The sequence below is a fragment of the Saccopteryx leptura genome, chromosome 3 (assembly GCF_036850995.1).
Source record: "Saccopteryx leptura isolate mSacLep1 chromosome 3, mSacLep1_pri_phased_curated, whole genome shotgun sequence".
NCBI lineage: Eukaryota > Metazoa > Chordata > Mammalia > Chiroptera > Emballonuridae > Saccopteryx > Saccopteryx leptura.
The window spans coordinates 225679286-225705337 of NC_089505.1; the positions used below are offsets into that span (position 1 = coordinate 225679286).

General features: G+C 42.1%; 1 protein-coding gene across 3 annotated transcripts in view; it reads right to left on the reverse strand.

Annotated features, from left to right (window-relative positions):
- Positions 1-26052, reverse strand: part of MERTK (MER proto-oncogene, tyrosine kinase) — a 119261-nt gene that overhangs the window by 25091 nt on the left and 68118 nt on the right. For all 3 annotated transcript variants that reach the window (XM_066377743.1, XM_066377742.1, XM_066377744.1), the window contains exons 7-9: positions 22402-22585; positions 14884-15035; positions 1951-2104 (exon numbers count right to left, since the gene is read on the reverse strand). In XM_066377743.1, coding sequence (XP_066233840.1) covers positions 1951-2104; positions 14884-15035; positions 22402-22585 — 490 coding nt within the window. The remainder of the gene's footprint in view (positions 1-1950; positions 2105-14883; positions 15036-22401; positions 22586-26052) is intronic.

Sequence of the window (26052 nt, forward strand, 5' to 3'; positions counted from 1 at the left end):
TGGTCATGGTCACAAGGAGCCTGTCATCCATGTAGATTTATGAATTGAAAGCCAGCGGTGAAGTGTATATTCAATACGGTAACACACTGGAACCATATTGTTAAAGAATGGTGTTGCCTGACGAGGTGGTGGCACAGTGGATAGAGTGTCGGACTGGGATGTGGAGGACCCAGGTTCGAGACCCCGAGGTCGCCAGCTTGAGTGCGGGCTCATCTGGTTTGAGCAAAAGCCCATCAGCTTGAACCCAAGGTCGCTGGCTCCAGCAAGGGGTTACTTGGTCTGCTGAAGGCCCGCGGTCAGGGAACATATGAGAAAGCAATCAATGAACAACTAAGGCATTGTAACGTGCAATGAAAAACTAATGATTGATGCTTCTCATCTCTCTCCGTTCCTGTCTGTGTGTCCCTGTCTATCCCTCTCTCTGACTCACTCTCTGTCTCTGTAAAAAATAAAACAAATAAAAAAAAATCTAAACTCCAAAAACCCTGTTGGTTAAAAAAAAAAAAAAAGAATGGTGTTATTTGGCCCTGGCCAGTTGGCTCAGTGGTAGAGCACTGGCCCGGCATGTGGAGGTCCTTGGTTCGATTCCTGGTCAGGGCACACAGGAGAAGCACCCATCTGCTTCTTCACCCTCCCTCCCCCTGAAGCCATGGCTCAATTGGAGTGAGTTGGCCCTGGGCGCTGGAGATGGCTCCGTGGCCTCCGCCTCTAGCACTAAAAAAAATGGCTCTGGTTGCTATGAAGCAATGCCCCATATGGGCAGAGCATCAACCCCTGGTGGGCTTGCTGAGTGGATCCTGGTCAGGGTGCATGCGGGAGTCTGTCTCTGCCTCCCTCCTCTCACTAAAAAAAAAAAAAAGGTGTTACTTAACTCCACAGTGATAACTAAAATGTATATATATCAGAATTGTGCAAAGCAAGGATTGCCCATATAGCAAAGCTTTAATAATTCCGGAGAGCTTATTATGTATAGAGATAGAAGATCTGTCATCTTCAAGTCCAATTTTTTAACCTGTGCCTTTAAGCATCAGAATCTTGTTTTTTGACTTTCTACCAAGCAGACAGCCTTGTGTCCCCATCACCAGTTACTAATGGTCCCAGGAACAGAGCCCCTGCGGGCTGCAGACCTGTCAGACAGCTCCAATTCTGCACTACAGGGAGAGCATGTGTGAGGGTCACTGGGAGAGATTGCTGGGAACTCACCGATCTGCTCACTGTCTGATACAAGTACAAAGGCCGTGTTTACAGGGGTGTGTGAATGCACAGGTCACACTGATACAGATGTCTGTGCATGGAGTTGATGACAGCAGTTTCACATCAAACAGTCTAGGACAGGACAAATGGCTCCCCTCATCCAGGGAAGTAAGCACAGCGTTCAGGCCACCTGGGGCGCCCAGGTAGCACCCTGCCAGAGGACATTCCAACGACACGCAAAAGCCAGCAGACAGGGTGGGCACTTAGGGAGCCTGGGGCCACATGAGGATGGCTTCTGCAGGAAACACTGCATGGTCTGGACTGCCAATCATGCAGCACGCTGCCCAAGGCTTAAATGGGCAATAATGTGACAAGCAGCAATGATTAAACCTGCAAAACAAACACTAGCAAGTAAACAAACAGTACCAATTCTAGAGAGTGAAGGATCAGCCATTCTGCCTTTCCAGCACTCAGTCACTGTATGTCATTTAACTATAGTCAGTAAACCAAGAAACTAGCTACCCTGAGAGGACCAGTCCTCCTAGAAAGTTGAACCATTCTCAGTCACCCTAGTGGGAGGACTCACATGATGGTGAGGTATGTGATCTTATCAACTCTCTCAAACATGGCAAAAATTCCCTTTGGTCCGTGCATTTCAGTCTTAAACCAGCCATCCACCCTATAAGGTGCCCTCTGGCGATCTGTATGCTGCCAGGATGGACCTGCTCCATGAGCCAATGGGGAGCCGGCTCTCACCATGTGCAGGGACGAATATTTTCACTGGAGCGCTGAAAGGTCCAACCCCTCCTTTGGTGATGGCGGCAATCCTCACTATGCATGTGGCATTGTGGACTTGAATAGGAAGCTGAGCATGGCTGTCATTCTGGCCGACTTGTTCAGATAGCTCCTTCTGAGGAATGGACAAGAAAGAAGGAAATTTAACACCAAGCTGTCCAGGACATGTCACCTGCTCCGCGTAGTTCCTCCTGTGGGAAAGTCATCGCACCATATCCCGGGGAGCAGTGGTCATGTTTCCACAGCCAATGGAACAAAAGTACAGGAATACAGGGATGGAGGGACACCGGATGAGCTGGTAGCAACCAGGGTTATGAGGCCACAGCAGTTATGGTAGACTGGCAGTGAAGATAGATGCCTCTGGAAGAGACGGGGCACGTAGTCGACACACCCAGATGATTCCAGCCCCTCAGAACCACCACAGGACACTGCCCAGAAGCCACCCTGTGCCTGATGCTGCCCACCTGCCAGCCTCCCATGAACCAGCACAAATGGGCTTGTTCCTTGCAATTATAAAAATTTTGACTGAAATCTCCATTTAAGAGGGTATTGACACTATTTTTTTCTACCAGTGTGACAAAAGTACAATTTGCCCAATTTCTAAAAATCTGGTTTTACTTTTATTTATTTTGTTTTAAAGCCACTGCCATGTAACATGAGCTGTTATGACACAGGAGGAGATGACTTTTGAAAACAGTAACCAGGACTGTTTATATAGCAGTTTACCCTTTGTTTCCAAAGCTCAATGCAATGATGTTCTCTGGGGTAGAGAACTAATTTTCTGTGTGTCTGGGCTGGCTTTTCAGTAGGAACTGCAGGGGTGGAAGCTCTAATGTGTTTTTATCTCTGAATTCTGGAAATGAAATTTTACAGAAAGAGAAACCTACCCCGTCATGTGAGCGCAGATGCCACGAGTTACCAGTGAACAGAGATGCCTGGTTTGAGGGGTAACTTTATCCTGCAGTCACTGTTTCATGCCAGTCACTTCGTGTAGGGTGGAACCGGTCCCATCACTCATGACCAAGGAGGGACCTGGGTCAGCCACCCAGAATCTGTCTCTAAATCTGACAGGCAGTGACCATCAGGACCCAGAAATGCCCTCAGACAAGCGATGAAAAGGGAAAATACAAGCTTAAAAACTTGGTTTTTCTAGTCCATTGGACTCTATTGTTGCAAAATGACTTGCCATAGTTAACACCTTTATCACGTCTCAGAATTATCTTTTTTTTTTTTTTAATTCAGTGAGAGGAGTGGAGGCAGAGACAGACTCCTGCATATGACCTGACTCGAATCTACCCAGCAAGCCCACTAGGGGACGATGCTCTGCCCATCTGGGGTGTTGCACTGTTGCTCAGCAACCAAGCTCTTCTTAGCATTTGAGACGAAAGCTATGGAGCCATCCTCAGCACACAGGCCAACTCATTTCAGTTGAGCCATGGCTGCAGAAGGGGAAGAGAGAGAAAGAGAGAGAGAGAGAGAGAGAGAGTCAGTCCAGAGGGGGAGGGGTGAAACAGATGGGCTTCTCCTGTGTGCCCTAACCGGGAATCCAACCTGGGACATCCACATGCTGGGCCGAAGCTCTACCACTGAGCTAACTGGCCAGGGCCAGTTGGAACAATTAAGGTCTACTCTCTTGGCAAATGTGATGATTATAATACAATATTGTTATCTGTATTCACTGTACCATGCATTAGATCTGTAGGACATATTTACTACTCATTGCAAGTTTGTACCAAACTCAGTTTTGATTATGGGTTAGCTGATCATTCTCTAATTAGTAGGGACAGAAAATTACCAAGCAGAGCAACTCCCGGGCCCAAACCTGCCCTGCTGTCAGGCAGACAGCCAAGGAATAGCATGTCCACTTTGGAGTCTGCCACCTGACAGCCCTTACTACAGACTCCATGCTTGACCAGGAACAGGGCCTGCTTCTGGTTCTGGACGTTTTATCTAAAGTCTCAAATACAAAATATCATTTATGAGAAATTATCTCAAAATAAGAGAAAACGCATAATTGTAAAAAAAAAATTTAAATCTTTAGGAGAGAAATCCTAACAAAAACAGAACTAGCCTTTTAAAAATGAACATAAAAGTATTTTATGATACCTATTGGCTTAGGGCAGTGGTTCTCAAACTTTTTGAAGTTGGGTACATTTAAAATCCTACAAATAATTGTAGGTGCACTATATACAAATTTCTGTGAAATATGTTATAATAATTAAGTCAAATATTAAAGAAAATAATATAAAGTCCAACCATGCTTTTATGGTAATTAAATGAAATAAATATGACAAAATTAAATTTATTCTGACATAAAAAAACATTTTTATGTTACATTTTTTGAGTTATGCTTTTCAGAATTCATAAAAGAGAGGGTTAAAAAATAAAAAAAGACAAAAACGTTATCTTTTTATATATATATAGATACATTCTTAGTAAGATTTAATAAATTCGGCAGGTCCTGGTGCGAATGTGTTTATTCACTCTTGTGTTTATGAGAAACATGAGTGTGATGTGTTCTAGTGATTTCTTCAATGTTTGGGCATAAATTGAAAGGCAAACTCTCATTTCCTCATCAATACATTGAAGAATTCCTCTCTTTTTACTCTTAATTGTGTTGAGTGCAGAAAACCCCCACCATACATATCATCTTAACTTTACACCAAACAAAGGATAGAAGAAACTTGCCTCCAGTCTTTCCGGGGAACCTGGGGGGTAGTGTAAACAATCCAGCACCACAGTTTAACAGCCTTTTGCAACCTAATCAGGCAAGTGAGGTGGGGGAATATTCCAGCACATATTTCTCTGGAATACCATAGGGTGCACCTGGAAATCTTCTAGGGCGCACACTTTGAGAACCACTGGCTTTGGGCCTAAAACTGACTATGAAAACCCAGAGAAGTGACTTTTTTATTTCCTCCTTTCGTTGTTGAAATGAGTAAAGAGCTAATTAGTGTAAGTGCTTGGAATGGCACCTGGTCTGGAGCACATGTCACCCAAGCGCAGCAATGGCCACCACCAGGGCTGCTGTTGCATACTGAAACCTTAGTGCAGATGGGAGTGATGCCAGGCACTGCTTACTTGTCACACATTTCAGAGACATATAAAAATTATCCCATTCTAGGGGTGGAATTATAACACATTTTGAAGTAGTGATTAGAAAAGATATATGATAAACATTTTTTTGTGTGTGACAGAGACAGAGAGAGAGAGACAGATAGAAACAGACAGACAGGAAGGGAGAGAGATGAGAAGCATCAATTCTTCGTTGTGGCTCTTTAGTCTCCTTAGCTGTTCATTGATTGCTTTCACGTATGTGCCTTGACGGGGGGGCTGCAGCAGAGTGAGTGACTCCTTGCTCAAGCCAGTGACCTTTGGCTTCAAGCCAGCAATTTTTGGGCTCAAGTCAGCGAACATGGGGTCATGTCTATGATCCCACACTCAAGCCAGATGAGCCCATGCTCAAGCCAGCAACCTCAGGGTTTCAAACCTGGGTCCTCCATTGTTGAAGGAAAGCCAAAGCACCGAGTGACTTTCTGTTCCCATCCTGAGAAAGTGAAGGTCAAGACCAAACTTATGTGACTAAAAGCAGTTGTGTCCAGGGAAGTCCCAAGGACATGGATGCTTGGCCCAACTGGAGGTTTCTTCAGGTCAGGAATCAGACAGCAGATGGTGTGGTGTTATGTCTCAGAAAGGGCAAGAGAAATCTAATCAGTTTTACAAAACTAAATAATAAAATTGTACACTGTATTCTGTTGTTAATTTCTTATGCAAGATAACATATTTCTGCTTAATAAATTGGATAGCTGATCTCTCCAAGGCACCTCAGTCCTGGAGAGATTGGGGTCTTCCACTTGCAGTATTGTTGCTGCCTCATTCCTTTGCGGCTCCTCTTCATGAAACCCTGAACAATAACAACACTCCATGTCCCAGTCTGATGCTCTATCCCAGGGGCAGTCAACCTTTTTATACCTACTGCCCACTTTTGTATCTCTGTTAGTAGTAAAATTTTCTAACTTCCCACCAGTTCCACAGTAATGGTGATTTATAAAGTAGGGAAGTAACTTTACTTTATAAAATCTATAAAGCAGAGTTATAGCAAGTTAAAGCATATAATAATAATTACCAAGTACTTTATGTTGGATTTTTGCTAAGTTTGGCAGAATAAATCTTTATAAAACAACTTACTATAGTTAAATCTCTCTTTTTATTTATACTTTGGTTGCTCTGCTACCGCCCACCATCAAAGCTGGAACTCCCACTAGAGGGTGGTAGGGACCAGGTTGACTACCACTGCTCTATCCACTGCGCCACTGCCTAGTCAGGCTGTGATAAACATTTTAATGGAAGGTTCAACCATTTTCTCACTTTAAAAAGGTGATGTCACTTATCCATTCTGTTTTGATGCCATGTGAAAAGAGGCGTGACCATATCCATCTCCTCAAATATTATTTTAATTTTGATTCTGAAAGCTGACAGAGAAACCTAGTTAAAATCACCACATGCAGGAGCCACCCTGTTGGATGATCCCCTTATCCCAGGGGTCTCAAATTCAACTCAGCATGTGGGCCGCAGAGCAAGATCACAGCCGTTCGGCGGGCCGCACTAGGTTTACAAAAGGCAACTGTTATGCAACACTTTTTCTCACTGCAGTTGAAAACAAAAAAAAATCAGTACAACAAGCACAATCGTACATGCAGTTTACTCAGTGTCACAAAATGACCAGAAACTGTAGTTCGCATCACAACTGCTGTTACCTAAGCTAATATCTAGCTAGGATGCTAGAGAAATGAAAAATACAAGTAGGCCCCTAGGCTTACTTAATTTTATCCAAAATATTTTGAACTTCGTGGATTAGTCTGCGGGCCGCACAAAATTGTTGGGCGGGCCGCGAGTTTGAGACCCCTGCCTTATCCCCTTGGTGTCAGGTGCCGACCACCAAAGGTCGGGCAGTACTCCTGGCATGAGGTGGTCTGCTCATGCGCACATGGCATGGGCTGACTGCATATTTCTCATTATTGACCCAACACAGGCCCATAACTTCAAGGACTTAAAATACAAGAGAGTTTCTAGGAAATGAAGTATAGTATGACATTGATTACAACTTTACTCACATATAAAATAAATGGACCTGGCCTACTGGGGTAAAGCACATCTTCCAAAACATGACATCCTGTTTCTCATTGTGGACATTAATTCACCAGGGCGACCGCAATACTGTTTGTGTTCAGTTATCAAAAGACTTTACTATCTTCAACTCTGGGAGAACGTACAACCTTATCTTTGTAACTGTATTTAGGAATATGGCTCTTTCTATTGCCTCAAAGAATAGTAACACCCAATGGGGAAAGGACTAGCAGATACAAGTTTCTATAGTGCTACAACAACAAAGACAATTTGTTCAAAAGGGCTTCAAATCCACAGGCATCAATGCAAAACTCTCACATCTTACTCTTCAAACATGTCCTGTTCTTCTTTCTGCTAAGATGCCTCTCTATGGAATTTGAACAAGAGACACTATATTATGAAGAACGCCATGGGTATCTGGGAAAGACCAGTGGGACTCTGAAAAATACTACCTTCGGAGTCAGCCAGGCCTGGGTTCTGACCCCAGTGCTACCAATTCCAAGCTTTGTGATTTGGGGTAAATTACTCAACATCTCTGAGCTTCAAATGAACAGTGAGAAGAGTATCTTCCTCTCTGTATTTTTGCAAGGACTAAGTGAGTTCCTTTATGTAAACCAAAGAGCATATGATCCAGCACATAGTAAGTAATCAACACAGGCTATTCTGAATTCCCATACTGTGTTCCCCAAGGCACTATATTTGGTCTTCTTTCCCTATAAATATAAGTCCTTCTTACAGAATTGATCTTTTTGTTTTTAAATTTTATTTAGACAATTAATTTTAATGGGGTGACATTGATCAATTAGAGTACATAGATTCAGAGAAAATATCTCCATATCATTTTGACATTTGATTATATTGTATATCCATCACCCAAAGTCAAACTGACATTTTGACAGAATTGATCTTATCATATCTCTCAAGGTTGTCCTCTATCATTCAAGACTGTCTTTCCCCCAAACTATGACGTTTATCTGACACACTGTAGGTTTCTCCTCCAAGAAAAATGTACCATCCTTGATGGATATTTGATTGAAGTGTTTGAGACCTGTGTCTGGCCTAACAAAAACCATGCCCATTCCTCATATCTAAAAATGACACCAGCTCAAATGCTCTGCCTTCCTTTGACAATGAGCATGGAGAACAGGAAGAGGAAGGGGTCACTTTCCAGCACCAGGAATGTGGCTTGTCAGAAGGCAGAGTTCTAGGCCAGGGAAAGAACCCTCAAGCATACTATGGCTTCCATAGATGTTTAAAGAAATTGGTTCTTCATAACATTCTGCTATAAAACTTCCCTCTGATCTACATCTCCACCCTTTACAACCACAGTACAACCAACATTAGAGCCATCATCCTGCAACAACAAGTGCTAAAAAGAATGATGTCTATCAAATTGAGCTCCTGACAGTTGGGCAGTTCTGGGGTCAAAATTAAACAAATTTCTTTACCACAGAATATCACAGAGCCTTGAATTTGCCAGTAGACACTTGATTCTTCAAAAAAGAGTACAATATGCAATATTTTATAAACTTATTTGCTCAATGACTTCTCTTCTCACAGAAGGTCTATTGACACCTTATGAGAATGAGAACTGGATGAGAAACACTAGTTCACATACATCAAGAGACTGTCCCATTCACGTCCAAGCCCAGCAAAAATAGCAACCATCTGCAGATTGTTCTGTAGCTCAAGCTGGATGGCCCCCGGGCAGGACACAGGTGGTGGCTGACCTTGGCCCACACTATTCAGGAGGCTCCAGAACTGGTGCACCTGGCAGATAACTTCAGACCACATCAAAGCACCACCCGACCACCCCTATAAGCGATATACTCAAGAGGTAGACTCAGCAGGCACCAGAGGCCTGCTGAAGTGAGTCCTGTTCCATGGGGTGGGCTCCTGCACAGCTGATCCTTCATGGTCCCAGCCAGTCCTTGCAGCCCTGTGACCTGGGGGTAAATCCTTCCCACTGTCATGTCAACAGCAATCAATACTCAACTACAACTGGAGGATACACACAGCCCTATGGGGGGGTACACCTAGAATGACCAGCTTTGATTATCCTGGGGGCTGTGCCACTGGACCCTGTAAGTCCTTCTTACAGAATTGATCTTGTAGTATCAAGTCTGTACTATTCTCAGTTAGAATAGCAAAAAGGAAAAAAAATCTAAAAAATGGGGATAGTATAAGAAGCCTCTGGGACAACTTCAAGTGTATCAACATTGGCATCATGGGGATGCCAGAAGGAGAAGAGAGAGAACAGATATTGAATACCTATATAAAAAAATAATGATGGAAAACTTCCCTAACCTGGTGAAGGAAATAGATATACCAGTTCAGGAAGTGCAGGAAATTTCAAATAAGATGAACCCCATGGCCCACACTAAGACATGTCATAATTAAAATGCAAAAGGTTAAAGATAGAGAGAACCTTAAAAGCAGCAAGAGAAAAGCAGTTAGTTACCTACAAAGAAGCTCCCAAAAGACTGTCAGCTGATTTCTCAATAGGAGTTTTGCAAACAAGAAAGGACTGGTGCGAAATACTCGAAGTGATGAAAAGCAAGGACCTACAATCAAGATTACTACACCCAGCAAAGCTATCATTTAGCATAAACAAATAAAATAAACAACTTCCCAGTCAACAAAAACATTAAAGGAGTTCACCATCACCAAATCAGTATTACAAGAAATGTTAAAAGGTCTTCTTTAAGAAAAGGAAGAGGCCCTGGCCGGTTGGCTCAGTGGTAGAGCGTCGGCCTGGCGTGCAGAAGTCCCGGGTTCGATTCCCGGCCAGGGCACACAGGAGAAGTGCCCATCTGCTTCTCCATCTCTCTCCCTCTCCTTCCTCTCTGTCTCTCTCTTCCCCTCCCGCAGCCGAGGCTCCATTGGAGCAAAGATGGCCCGGGTGCTGAGGATGGCTCCTTGGCCTCTGCCCCAGGTGCTAGAGTGGCTCTGGTCGCAACAGAGCGACGCCCCAGAGGGGCAGAGCATCGCCCCCTGGTGGGCAGAGCGTCGCCCCTTGGTGGGCATGCCGGGTGGATCCCGGTCGGGCGCATGTGAGAGTCTGTCTGACTGTCTCTCCCCATTTCTAGCTTCAGAAAAATACAAAAAAAAAAAAAAAAAAAAAAAAAGAAAAGGAAGAAAAAAGGATAAAATTTGAATAATAAAATGGCAATAAATACATATCTTTCAACAATTACTTTAAATACAAATAGATTAAATGCTTCAATCAAAAGACATATGGAGACTGAATGGATAACAAAATGAGACCTGTATGTATGCCGTCTACAAGAGAGAGAGAGAGAGGGAGAGATTACTACCTCAAAGAGAAATTCTGCTAGTCAAGATGTTGACCAGGCCCACACACAGAGAGTCCACAGTGCCATAAATGCCTACAGAGGAAGTTCAAGGTCCTGTGTTCAGACGGTGCAAAGACAGGCAAGACATGCTCCAGCTTCAAGGCGAACAGACTATACTTGTTCCTGACCTTTGAGTTTTTATTGGGAAAGCAAAGGATATCAAGAAAAATAGAAAATAGGGTCAATTTCTTCATCAAGATCTAGTAAATGTTTGCATGGTATATGAGGAATCTCCTAGTCTGGAAGTGACACACAGTTGTGGAATAACAAAGTTATAAACTTTGAAAACCAAGTTTTCAGCCAAACTGCAACAATCCACCCAAAAGCCACTTCCCAAAAAGTCTCAAAAGTGCATACAACAACTACTCTTATTAGAATCATGAGTGGGAATCTCTAAAAATAATATCCAATTCCAGGCCCTGGCAGGTTTGTTCAGTGGATAGAGCATTGGCCCAGCATGTGGGTATTCCAGGTTTGATCCCTGGTCGGGGTACATATGAGAAGGGACTATCTGCTTCTCTTTCCCTCCCTCTCCCCCTCTCTCTCCCTTCTCCTCCCACAGCCAGTGTCTCGATTGGTCTGAGCACTGGCCCCAGACAGGGATTGCCAAGTGGATCCTGGTCGGGGCATATGTGGGAGTCTGTCTCTCTAACTCCCCTCCTCTCACTAAAAAAAGTGTATATATACAATTCCAGACCATTCATAAAGAAGATAGTCCTGACCTGTGGTGGCGCAGTGGATAAAGCGTCGACCTGGAAATGCTGAGGTCGCCGGTTCAAAACCCTGGGCTTGCCTGGTCAAGGCACATATGGGAGTTGATGCTTCCTGCTCCTCCCCCCTTCTCTCTCTGTCTCTCTCTCCTTTCTAAAATGAATAAAATAAAAAAAAATTAAAAAAAAAGAAGATAGACATAGCTTTAGTGAAAGTTTTCTAAAAACGGAAATGAAAGGAAGCCGTGTAAGAACAGGGGTTGAAAAACAGAGGTGAAGGGTGCTCAGGTTCCTCCCAGGGTTAGCTGCTCTTGTTTTGATTAGCCTCCCATTGCAGCTCAGAAGCTGGAAGCTCAACAGAGTCAGAGGATTTATACAAAATAAAGTGAGCCACTAACTTTTCCGTTGTCACAAGACCATCATGATGCACAGAGTTTAGCATGATTTCAATGCAAGTGACCTTCTCACTGGGATGAACCAGCAACTCCAAGGAGGTAGTGACTGGAAAGGTCACAGCCCCAACTGTGGCAGCATTGTTCTCACTGCAGAGGGGACTGATCTAACAAGGGCAAAACAATGCACAGCTCAGCTGAGTGGCAGTGGCAGTGAGAGCATCGGGTCCATGCTGCGTCACTCACTCGTAGGGCTTTCATTACTCTGTCCTTCAGCTTGAGTCTCCCCTAAAAAAGGAGCTATCACCCATGTCAGAGGAGAAGGAGGAAAAAGGACTTGCAGCTTAAGTGTCTGTCAATACTGCCATCTCTTACCAACCAGAGAAAGAGAACATTCCCATTGAATTGCAACACAAAGACTGCGCCCTCACGTACTATCCTAAGAATTCAGCATTGTGAAAAGGAGCTTTTCTCTAAGATTTGATTCCCCTGACCCAGCCAGGGTGCAAATGCAGTTAATCCACAGGCACCTTGCACAATGTCCTGGGACAAGAGACTAGGAAGTGGGAGGTTCCTTCTTTCATAGGTGCACCTCTCGAACACAAGGTCTGATTGGTACACATAATCACTTGTAATCAGTTACTATGAGGCAGGAGAAATCATGGACTTCTAAGCCCTTTCTGTCTCCTCTACTTCCATCACCTACTGCTTCCAACAGTCTGCTTTCTGATAGGTAAACTGAGGCAGCAAAAGAAAAAGAGCAAGTCTCAACTGTCCTATTGGGAAATAGCAGTTTTGATATAAGTTGGATGATGTGAGGTTGACAATGACTGAATCAAAACCTAGACATCATTGGTGGGTGCAGCTATTCCCGTCCCTCTCTCCTGCCAAGAAGCATGTTACCTACATGTGATGCCTTGAGCAAATGCCATGGTGATGCCAAAATCTGACCCATCACCACGGTTAGATTGACGAGAACATGAAACACAAAAGAAGAAGGCTCTCCATGATGGCGATAAAGGAGGCCTTTCTGGGCCCTGCCTCCCTGCCCCCTAAAGGCCTCATCACTTAGCTGTGTTCCCCACTTCTGTCCTTAGTCAAGTGTTCCCACCACAGCTGTGATCTTCACACCTCACAGCCATCAAAGCAGGATGTCTCTCTGCCTTGACTGGGAGTCACAGCTAAAAATGTCACTCCCACTGAAAAAGCACCAGCAGGTACTTAGGGATGAAGTCAAAATTTTGCACAGACTGCTTTGCTTTTTGTTTGCTATTGTGCAATGAAACTAGTATATACACCAGACAGTCTTCACTGAACTAGAGAGGATCTTGCCACTTCCTCAGTAAGTCAGAGGCCATCTGACATTCTGACATTGATATACCCCCCAGTCTCCAACACAGATTAGTATTCACTCATTGAAAATTCTGGTGGCTTGTTTAATGTGTCCCTAGTACCCAGATAGGTGGTCAAACACTTGTATAGATGTTGCTATGAAAGGTATTTTAAAGATGAGACTAATATTTAAGTCAGGAGCTTAAGAGGAGAAATCAAGGATTCCTGGTCCTCCTTTCCCAGCCAGTGTGCCCTCCCCCATCATGCCACTGGGCTGTGCAGTGCCTTCTCCACCGCCTCAGTGAGCAGCGGGAGCAAGCTGTTGAGCAAGCTAGCAGTGGGTATGCTCTGGTGGAAAGAAAGCACTTTGAAGGTTACTTTTAACAAACTCAGTTTTCTTGTGTATAAAAGGGTTATAGTCATATTAGCCATCTTCGTAATATACAACCCTCAAAATGTACTCCTAAATTCAAGGTTCTCTCTCATTGGCTCCCTTGCCACCTACCAAACTGACATTTTGGCCAACATACGGAGGCCTGCACACACGGCCATAACTCTCCGGTCCAGCATCCTCTCACACCACACCCCTAACAGCATTCATGTTCCAGGGCCTTGAGTCATGATCCCCTCTTCTCATGGTACCTTTCTCCACCTGAATTCTCCTCTGCCATCACCTGTCAAGCTAATTCCAAACCCACAATAAGTACCCCTACTGGAGAGGCACTGGCATGGGCCACGCATCCTTGTGTATCCTGGCTGAGCAAGCCAAACTGCAAGGCCTAACCACCCTGACCCTGAGCCATGTGGGGGCTGGTCAGGTAGGCAGTGCAGGCAGTCACGGTGGCAGTGAGACCTCTGTGCACCTGCACAGAGCATGGGCTGTTTGTTCTCACTGCTCAGGGAGCCAAACTCTTGGCCTGAGGACCCTCAGTGGCACCACCCACCACTGGGTTCATCATACAGCTCCATGGAGCTTCAGGGCAGGAACCCGCACCACCAGGCTAACGATCCTGCTGTCTGCTGTGCCGTGAGTGACAACTGCTCTGCTCTGGTTGCTTGAGACTTCTGTCTAATTTTGGCTCCTATGGAGCTATGTCAAGGCGGCTGTTGCTTGCTGAGCCCTGTCATTCACACACTGGTTACTCATTGCCATTATCTATGTAGCCGGGCTCTTTTCCGACCGTCTCCTTCAGAGAAGCATCCCTGAAATTCCAAGAGGCTATAAATCATCAGCTCGCTAAGCCTGCAGCTTCTCAATAGAGTGACCGTTTGCTGTGGTTATCTGGTTGGTTCACACGTCTTCCTGCAAGAGCCCAAGCTCCCTGTGGGTGGGAATCAGGTAACAATAGAGAAGAGTTCTACAATACGTATTGAATAAATAAATGAATGAATGAATAAGTGAGGAAAGGACCCAAGATTCCTTGGAATTTTTTTTTTCCCTGAAGTGAGAAGTGGAAAGGCAAAGAGACAGACTCCTGCATGCCACCCAACTGGGATCCACCTGGTATGCCCACTAGGGGGAGAAGCTCCATCCATCTGGGACGTTGCTCCATTGCAACTGGAGCCATTCTAGCGCCTGAGGCAGAGGCCATGGAGCCACTCTCAGCACCTGGGCCAACTTTGCTCCTATGGAATCTTGGCTGCAGGAGGGGAAGACAGAGATAGAGAGAGAGGAGAGGGAGAAGGATAGAGAAGCAGATGGGCACTTCTCCTGTGTGCCCTGATGGGGAATCGAACCCGGAACTCCCACACGTGGGGCCCATGCTCTACCACTGCACCAACCAGCCAAGGCCTCCTTGGAATTTTATACCTATTCAGTCCCCTCTAATTTTTATGACATTCTTCATATCCCACTGAGAGGTGCTTTGCCGAGCTCTATAACACCTGGCATTCTCTCAACATAATGAAAGCTTCTAAAACAGTGTCAAAGCAGCAAATTGGAGAAGACAAGCACACTCTGTTAGTGCTCAAACTTACAAAAGCATCCGCACTCTGCCACACATGAGATATCCGGTAGCCCACCAGGTCCCCATGCTGCCGCTCAATTGGAGGCTTGATCCAGCTGATGTCCACTTTCTTACTAGATTCATTCAGAAACACGGTGATGTTCAAAGGTGCTACCAATGGGGCTAAAAAGGAAAAGGAGAGAAGGATGATGAACTGCAGAGAAAAGCACAGACTCGTTCACTTCTTGGTTTCTGAATGACTGGTGTTCGAATGTTCTAGGAAAGCACTCAAATGAGACTGAGACAAACAGCAGCTTTTCACCCTCTTTTCTATTAAGGACCATTGAAACAGTACATGGGTTTTAAAAAGTCAGTCCTTTCAAAACTAAAGGCACAAGGAAGAGGAAGAAGGGGAAGATGGTGGGTGGCATGCACGTCTCCTCCCGGGGAAGCAGGCCAGGCGCGCCTGAACAGGGTTCTCCGATAGGAACCTGTGGGGCAGAAGGTCAACCAGACTGAATGGGGATCAGGTCTGTCATGTGAGACATACAAGGCAGGGAACTCTGTACACCTCAGAAGTCCAGAAGCAGGTGACTGATGGTCTGAACAGAGCTAATCAGTCAGAAAATTAATATATGTGTAAAAGACATTTCATAATTGGAGATCAGAGGGTCAGATTCCTGGGCTAGATGCAAAATGTAGCATTTAGCACTGCTCTTCACTCTCTGGTTTACAGTAAGTTCTGCAAAGTTACATGCCCACTTTATGTCAAAAGGTTGTCTGTTCTTTCTCACAAGGACACAGGATAATAAAAGTGAGAGCACTTTGGAAAAGACAGTATTTATGTATTTATGTATATGTACAATGTAATTTGAGAAACAGGTTGAGGTCATTACTACATTAATTTTGGGGAAAGGGGAGAGAACTGACTATATCAATTAAAACTGAAACTAACATATTTTTTGACCAAGTATTTTATTTCCAGAATTTAATCTACAAAAATTCTCCTGTGGGTGGTGTTATATTTACTGACACAAAAGTGAAAGAATAAATGTAATGCTTAGTCAATAATTGTGATATAATAAATTTTGACACATTTTCCAATGGCACACTTACTACCTGGTGACTGAAAAATATTAGGTAGATCATGTATGTTGACATGAAAAAAATATCCAAGGGAGGTAAAGATCAAGTCATTGCCTGTAGTTGTATATTTCTGATGTCTGAAAGGAAAAACTAAGGTACCATAACCCTCCTGTCTCTGTGATTCCAGGAGCAGGGAGAAGGAAGTCCAGCACAGGGCATGTCACAGAGCTACGGCTGCACCTGTGTAACGAATCATGTTCTTTTGCATCTGTTGTAGAATTTATGGAGAGACACGGCTAACTCAACATGTCTTTATATCTTCTCCATACTAAGACCCCTCTACAACGACAGTAAGGAATTCAAAACAATATAAACTCATAAGGTAAAGAGGAGTCAACAATGAAAGATAAATTTCAACGTATGTTTGACAGCTGAAAAAGAGAGGAAGAAGGTGTAATTAACTCAGCAAGCTGATTCTCCCAAAAGCACTAGGAAGGGTTCAGAAGCTGTGGGCCGAGGTACTAAAACGGGATGACTGAAAGTCTGATGAGGAAGTAGTCAGTCCTTCAGACTCCTCTAACCTGTTCCATAAACCTGGTAGGAATGCCCTCAAATTCCCAGGGGAGACAGGATACCTCATTCTATGAATTGAAAAGCCTCTGGACTTGGTACACCAGTAGAATGGAGGCACAATGAGATACCAGACTGACAAATGGGGAAATAAGTGCAAGTTTGTGACCTGAATGAAGAGGACTCCACTTCACCTATTCTCCTCACCTGGCTGCTAGAACATTGGCAGCCATGTTTCTACTCATGAAGCCGTGCACAGGGGACTTCTTTTCTAGAGAAAGTGAGAGGTCCCAGAAAAAAGAAAACCAGCACTGACATTTAGAATACCCAAACCACACACAGGACAGAGGGCTCAGAGGAGACTAAGCCAATATAGGCAACTAGAAGAAACTAAAACAACAAACAACCTGGTAATATACCAAAGATAAATAAAATTTCTAGTACTTGAGAACTGAAAAAAAAATCAATGAAAACTCTTGAAATTAGCAGTATGATAAAAAAAATTAATAGAAAAATTAGAAATCAAATAAATCTTGAAAAGAGTAGAATAAAAATTAAAAAAAGGAGGTCAATTTGAGATGAGATCATTGAGGGAGCAATTGTAGAAGTCCAACAACTGTCCAATGCAATTTCTCAACAGAAAAATAGAATAACATTTTCAAAGAAAGAAAAATATATAAGAAAATGTCTCACAACCAAAGCACTTGCATTTCCAAATCAAAAGGGCCACATAAGGCTATGTTGATGAAAAACAAATTTCACACAACAGCCTATCACAGCTTCATGGTTAAAGAGCAAAAGTATTTTAAAAAACAAACTAAAAACACTTCGTGTAGAAAATTCAACTATCAGAATTCTCCACAGCAACTCAAGAAGATAAAAAGCAATGCAGAAATACTTTTAAAGGAAAATTATTTCCAACATAAAATTTTCTTAGGAAAAATTACCAATCCAGTATGACATAAAGACATGCAAGTTCCCATAGTTTTTATCTTTTACATATACTTACCCTGCAGCTAATTGAGAATGTGCTTCATGAAAATGAGAGAGTAAACCAAGAAAGACAAGTGCCCAGGAGAAGGCTGGGGAGTTACTAGGCTGACTCTGGATGGAGACAGAAAAAGAAACACATGAAAGAATTTAAGAGAACAGTGCCTGAGCCTCACTCAGGGCTCGAACAGTGTCTGTTCTCAGACACCAGACTGGAAAATCTAATGAGTCAAGGAGCACTGAACAGAGTATCTACAATGGTTTTGTCTCACTAATGGGTAATAATTGATACTAGACTGAGGACTGTTCTCTTGTCCTGCCTCACAAATCTTAAAAGATTCAAAAGGATCAAACTTTCCCCAATAGTTTAACAATGTCTCAAAACAAAACTCAATCTTACAGGAATACAAAAATACCTAGCATCCCACAAGGTTAGTAATATTCACAATGTTGTTGGCCCTGGCCAGTTGGCTCAGTGGTAGAGTGTCGGCCTGGCGTGCAGAAGTCCCGGGTTCGATTCCTGGCCAGGGCACACAGGAGAGGCGCCCATCTGCTTCTCCACCCCCCCTCCTTCCTCTCTGTCTCTCTCTTCCCCTCCCGCAGCCGAGGCTCCACTGGAGCAAAAAGATGGCCCGGGCGCTGGGGATGGCTCTTTGGCCTCTGCCCCAGGCGCTAGAGTGGCTCTGGTCGCGACAGAGCGACGCCCCAGATGGGCAGAGCATCGCCCCCTGGTGGGCGTGCCGGGTGGATCCCGGTCGGGTGCATACGGGAGTCTGTCTGACTGCCTCCCCGTTTCCAGCTTCAGAAAAATACAAAAAAATAAATAAATAAAAAATAAATAAACATGGGGAAAAAAAAAAAGATTCACAATGTTGGAAATCCAGTCAAAAATTACTGGTTATACTGATAAACTGCAAAGTCCTCTACATTATAGGAATGTAAATGAATCAATCAAAACTATCCAGAAATAACACAGACATTAGAATTACCAAGGACATTAAACCAGTTATTACAACTGCAGTTCATATGGTCCAAAAAAGTTAAGTAGAAACATGAAAGATACAAAAAAGGTACAAAAATTACAATGTGAGAGATGAAATATACACTAGATAGAATTAATGGCTGATTAGATACTGCAGAAGAGGAGTAAATTTGAAAACACAATGGAAACCATCCAAAATAAAACACAGAAAAGGAGGACAAAAATAAATTGAAGAAAAGAATATCATAAATAAAAGAAACATTTTATTCATTGCAACAATAATACACTATGATAAATGCATAATAAAAGCATTTGCAATATTTTATATTGTAATTATGTTTACATGCCTATTAATTTTTAATAATTGTAAGAAAAAGGTACTCATTTAGTAAAACTAAATATCAAACAAAACCACTAATTTGGAGTGATAATCAGTTGTATTTATCATTTTCTAATTAAAAAATGTCTCTTTTATGCAACTATTTAATCAAAATGCATTATTAATAGATATGGTTTGAGGTTAGATTTCCACTTTAAAACTCAAATTTAGGGAAAATACTTGTAAATAAAATTATACGTATTTGGAAATTATTAAATTGGTAATAAAACGTGAATTGTGCTTACCTATGACTAAATATTCACTGAGAAAAAAATAATTGTGAGTCTACAACGTCGTATGTACCGTGTCGTGTTTCAGTAAGAAGTACACAAAGCCATTTGCGCACTCTCTCAAGGTCTCCCGTGCAAAGTGCATGAGTCTCGTAATCGTGTCTCACCACACCGTACTGATCCTTGACGAATCGTCATGTCAAATACAAATATGTCACATCACACGTATGGATCGACTCTGCATCGATCAAATACGGACATTTACAGATTAACCTTCCAATATCAAAAAGGAGGACATGTAGGAGGACATTTTTTTGAGAGAGGATAGAACTTACAAAAGAAGGACTGTCCTCCCTAAAGGAGGACGATTGATCACCTTGTAAAAAACCAACAGAATACCAATGCATTATGAAGCAACTTCAAATAATCAGTTATATGCATAACTGGAGTCCTCTGAGAGGTTGAAATACAAAAAATATTTGAAAAAGTAATGGCTAAAATGTTTACAAATTAGATGTGAACCATAAACACATAGATCCAAGAAATTCAATGAACCCCCAAGCACAAGTAATATTTTAAAAATTACAGCAAAGCACATCACAATTGCTGAAAGTCAATGATAAAGGGAAAACTGGAGACAAAAATACATGCAGACACATCACAGAGGAACAAATAAAGACTACCGCAGATGTCTTATCAGAGATAATTCAAGCAAGAAAACAGGGTGACACAACATTTTTAAAGTACTGAGAATAAAAAAAAAAAAATGTGAACCTAAAGTTCTGTATCTAGGAAAATATCTTTCAAAAACAAAGGCAACAGAAATATGTCAAAGGTAAAATAAAAATTTTTCTCAGACATACAGAAGCTCAATTACTTATTAGATCCATACTATGAAAAATGAAGGCCTTTAAGAAAGAAAATGATACTGCATGAAAATGTGGATCCATACCAAAAAATGAATAAAATTAGAAATGGTAACTTAATGGGTAAATATGTTTTTTTCTAATTATAAGTCAACCTAAAATTATTAATTGTTTGAACAAAAATAGTAACAATGTAGAGTGGATTTAGAACATGTAAAAGTAAAATGGATAACAACAATTGTTCAACTATCAGGAGGAAAAAATGGAACTGTACTATTTGACGGTTCCTACATGATACATGAGGTGGTACTGTGTCACTAGAAGGCAAATGGTGGTAAGTGAAACATGCATACTAGTAACCCTAAAGCAACTATGGAAAACCAGAAAGCAAGAGTTATAGCTAATAAACAAACAAAGGAAATAAGATAGAATAAAAATATTCAATTAGCCTAAAAGAAGAAAAAGGGAACAAACATGATAAATTTAAACCTATGCTTTAAACCTAAAGTTCACAGATATACATGAAATTTGTTAGAAGCAGGTTCTATGAATATTACATTACATTTTAATGAATTAAATACTTCAATTTAATGGCAGAGATTGTGAATAGATTAAAAAGCAAGACCAAAGTATATGCTCCCTAAATGAAACACACTTTGAATATAAAGATAGAAATAAGTTAAAAATAAGAATGAATCAAAAGCTAAAATGGCTATTATAATAGCAAAGTAGACTTCAGAGAAGATAATATTACCAACGATGAAAGTAATTTCATAATGATATAATGATAAAGTAGTCAATTTATTAGGAGAGCATAGCAAAATTAAACATTCATGTGCAAAATAACAGAGCTCTAAAACATTTAGGCCCTGGCCGGTTGGCTCAGTGGTAGAGTGTCGGCCTGGCATGCAGAAGTCCCGGGTTCGATTCCCGGCCAGGGCATACAGGAGAAGCGCCCATCTGCTTCTCCACCCCTCCCCCTCTCCTTCCTCTCTGTCTCTCTCTTCCCCTCCTGCAGCGAGGCTCCATTGGAGCAAAGATGGCCCGGGCGCTGGGGATGGCTCCTTGGCCTCTGCCCCAGGCGCTAGAGTGGCTCTGGTCGCAACAGAGCGAAGCCCCGGAGGGGCAGAGCATCACCTCCTGGTGGGCAGAGCGTCGCCCCCTGGTGGGTGTGCCGGGTGGATCCCGGTCGGGCACATGGGGGAGTCTGTCTGACTGTCTCTCCCCATTTCTAGCTTCAGAAAAATACAAAAAAAAAAAAAAAAAAACATTTAAAACAAAACTTGCAAATAGGAATAGATAAATACATAATTATAACTGCAGATTTCAATGCTTCTTTCTAAATAGCTGATAGAAATAGGTAGAATATAATAAAAATACAATTTGAAAAACAACTTCAAAAAGTTGACATTTATAAAATACACCATCTAATAAGAGCAGAATGCACATTCTCTTCAAGTGCACATCAAACATTTACCAAGATATATCATATTCTGAACCATAAAACGAGTCTCAATAAATTTAAAAAAATTGAAGTGATATAAACTATGTTTTCTGGCCCAACAGAATGAAATTAGAAATCAATACACAGATATCCAAAAAAATAACCTTAAATATTTGGAAACTAAGTGACACCCTAAATAATTAATGGGTCAAAGAAGAAATCAGAAAGTATTTTGAACTCAATGAAAATGCAACACAGCATATAAAAATTGTTCTCAAATGTTTTCTTTCTCATTTGGGGATTGTACAATTTTGGCACTAGAGTTTCACTTCTGCAGGATTAAATCCTAATAATTTCTGATCAGGACCTGCCTCAGTCTGCATTAAGACAAGATCACTGATTGGGTACGGCTCAAGTTAAGGTCACACTGGAGGTTCTGAGTGACCTAGAGCTCTAAGTGGGAAAGGATGAAAACTGTGTGACTCGTATTTAACAAAACTACAGTATTTATTCCAGTATTCATAGAAAAGAAAAAAAATTCAGAATTCAATAGCAGCACACAGAAAATTGTTTAAAGTTTAAAGATGCAAATGAAATCTGCTATGAGCAAGATTCTATAGAGATAATAGTACCTACTCCGCAGAGCTTCTAGGAGGATCTAAGGAAGTGGTGCACATAGTGTTTAGTGAACGTTAGCCATCTTCAAATTCATTAGGTTTCTTGAGTTTGGTGCTATGAGTAATAACTTTTATATCATTATATTTTAATTAAAAAATACTATATGCATAAAGAGTATGCTACTATTAGCTTCTTATGCAAAAGAAGATACATATTACCTATATGTAGTTTTTAAGTTTCTCATTTTCACTGGCCACCTTAATAAAATTCTCCTCCAAAGACAAAGACCAAACAAAGCAAAATTTAAACTCTAAATCAGGCCACTGGGAAGACCTTGTTTAATTACATGCCGTTAGAAGCAATATTATGAACGCTAGGAATTACCTCCTTCTGTGGTGCTGGCCAGGATCCAAGGGCTCCACATGGACCAGCCAATCTCGTTCCTGCAGGACACGCCAATGCTGTAATTAGCCAGGGCTCGCAGCTGCTCAATTTGGTACAGAGGTGGAGAAGCAGATGTGTTAAAAATCATGACGGAGCCATTACTCAGCGGATCAACTTCCTCGACCTGAGTGAAGAGTGAAGATGTGGACCCAGTATTAGTAAGGTGGTGGGAATGTCAGACACGGGGCTCCTGGGCATCCCGTGCATGTGGTCCTTCCTCTTCCCTGAAAGGGAAGTGCCTGTTTCTGTCCAGGCCACACATCAATGTCCCCACCAGCATGACTGAGTGTTACTCATGCTGCTTGAACAATTGAAGACCTGAGGAAAAGGCCTAAAGTAAGTGTTCTCATTGTGGCAGGGAACAGAGCAAATAATTTCCATTAATTAATGATTATTATAGTACATACTATAAAATAAAATAGCTCTTCCTTTCTCGGAACCACCTCAATCTCGATCTCTTTCAGCTGTCTCATAAAACACGCAACAAAGTCAACAAACATTTGGTGGCAAAGCCTAAAATATTACTATTTATAAGGTGACAAACTTTTTTACAATGAAAAGGAGGACAAAAATAAATTGAAGAAAAGAATATCATAAATAAAAGAAACATTTTATTCATTGCAACAATAATACACTATGATAAATGCATAATAAAAGCATTTGCAATATTTTATATTGTAATTATGTTTACATGCCTATTAATTTTTAATAATTGTAAGAAAAAGGTACTCATTTAGTAAAACTAAATATCAAACAAAACCACTAATTTGGAGTGATATTCAATTGTATTTATCATTTTCTAATTAAAAAATGTCTCTTTTATGCAACTATTTAATCAAAATGCATTATTAATAGATATGGTTTGAGGTTAGATTTCCACTTTAAAACTCAAATTTAGGGAAAATACTTGTAAATAAAATTATACGTATTTGGAAATTATTAAATTGGTAATAAAACGTGAATTGTGCTTACCTATGACTAAATATTCACTGAGAAAAAAATAATTGTGAGTCTACAACGTCGTATGTACCGTGTCGTGTTTCAGTAAGAAGTACACAAAGCCATTTGCGCACTCTCTCAAGGTCTCCCGTGCAAAGTGCATGAGTCTCGTAATCGTGTCTCACCACACCGTACTGATCCTTGACGAATCGTCATGTCAAATACAAATATGTCACATCACACGTATGGATCGACTCTGCATCGATCAAATACGGACATTTACAGATTAACCTTCCAATATCAAAAAGGAGGACATGTAGGAGGACATTTTTTGAGAGAGGATAGAACTTACAAAAGAAGGACTGTCCTCCCTAAAGGAGGACGATTGATCACCTTACTATTTAGACCGTTAAAGAAACTGTCCCAGCCCTGGCCAGTTGGCTCAGTGGTAGAGCGTCTGTCTGGCATGCAGGAGTCCCAGGTTCAATTCCCGGCCAGGGTACACAGGAGAAGCGCCCATCTGCTTCTCCTTCCTCTCTGTCTCTCTCTTCCCCTCCCACAGCCAAGGCTCCACTGGAGCAAATTTGGCCCAGGCGCTGGGGATGGTTCTATGGCCTCTGCCTCAGGCACTAGAATGGCTCTGGTTGCAACAGAGCAACGCCCCAGATGGGCAGAGCATCGCCCCCTGGTGGGCATGCCGGGTGGATCCCGGTCAGGCACATGCGAGAGTCTGTCTGACTGCCTCCCCGTTTCTAACTTCAGAAAAATACAACCCCCCCCCCAAAAAAAACCTGTCCCAAATATTACTTACTTTATTTATTTATTTATTTATTTGAGAGAAACAGACAGAAAGGAGGAGATGAGAAGCATCAATTCTTCATTGTGGCATCTTAGTTATTTATTGATTACTTTCTCATATGTGCCTTGACTGGGGGGCTCCAGCAGAGCAAGTGAGCCCTTGCTCAAGCCAGCGACCTTGGGCTTCAAGTCAGTGACCTTTGGGCTCAAACCAAGACCATGGGGTCATGTCTGTGATCCCATACTCAAGCCGGCAGCCCTGCACTCAAGCCAGAGACCTCGACATTTTGAACCTGGGTTTTCAGCATCCCAGGCCAACATTCTATCCATTGCCCAAATGCCCAGGCAGGCCCAAATGTTAACTTCAGAAGACAGGGTACTAGATTTTGTTTTAATCTGTATTTCTTTTCATTATATAACCCATGGATCCTCTGCTCTTCCTGAGGTGAATGTTAGTATGTCCTTTATTCTACCCCCACTCCACCCCAATATAAAATCACTCCAAAAGAATACACAAATAATGGGGATTTTATGACATTTTTTGGTGGGGAGACAGGAAAGCGTCATTTGCACCTTACCCAACAAACTTTTCTCTGAATCCCTTTAAAACACATCAGCTCTTTCTGAGTTCCTTCTCTTCGTCCTTCCCTCCATAAACCCCTCCAGTCTCTCCACATCTCTGTCCAGAGGGGATTCCCAGGAAAAGTCTAGTGCTATGCCAAATATCAAGCAATAAAATATCCCCTAATTTTTGTGAGCAGTATATCTACCTTTTTCCTTAAGCATATCTCTGTCTGGAAATGGGGAAATTGAAGAGTGTCTTATTTTTTCACTACACTTTAAAAATTTCTATAAAATGAGAGTACTTATAAAATCAGAAAAGACAAAAGAGTATTGAATAAAAAAAAAAAAAAGAAGTAACCAAAAGCATTTTGGAAAAAGAATCTTAAAGCCTATGTTTAGTCCTCATAATAATGGGCTTGCAATAATAGTGTATGGATACACAGTGCTGTTATTTCAGGATATAGATGTTGAAATTAAGGCGAAGGGGCCAAAAATAACATTTTGGAATTCTGGACAAGCTTGTTACACCTCAAGGGTGGTAATGGGCCTCACCTCGCCTCTAAGAACTGGAGACTCCACTGGGTGACCAGAAGCACCAGTTGGCCTGAGGAGCCACCAGAGGAGACACCATGAGCTACATGCTCATCTTGGTGGTGGCTGTTGGCAGAAACCATTCTGTTCCTTCACTTCAGAGTCTGCGCCTCCTTCCTGGGGACCAAGCCCAAACGAACGAGGAGGAAACTGTGGCTCTGAACTGCACTCCTACCCCCATTCTGGATGCAACGTGCGAAGCATTTCCAGGCACAAGACACACTTTGAGAGCACGTTCCTGGAAGAAGGCAGGGTTTCTATAACAGTCCTTCTCAGTGGGTCCTGGGGGGAAAGAGGGAATGAAATGGCAAGTACGTGGGAGAGTTAAAAATAGACATGGAGTATGCAGACCAAAAATGGGTGAAGAAAGGGACTTATGTAGGTCCAAAGGAAGTGAGTGGGTGTCTCTGGCCATGGCCTAGAGCTGAATCTCAGCCAGGACATTCATTTGCTACCGAGTCAGAGTTTAAAACTGTAATGGACCGGAACCTGCTATAGAACTATCTTTGGCATTCTTTCAGAAATGGAAATACCTTATTAATCTGCAGAATATAAATTATAACTTCTCAAGCCAGTCCTCACTAACCCTGTTAGGATGGCAAAAGAAAGTAAAGAACCCAGTTATATTTGGATTTCACATCAACTGCAAGTAAGTATAGGCGTAGGTACCTCACACAAATTACTTGTGCAATTTAACTT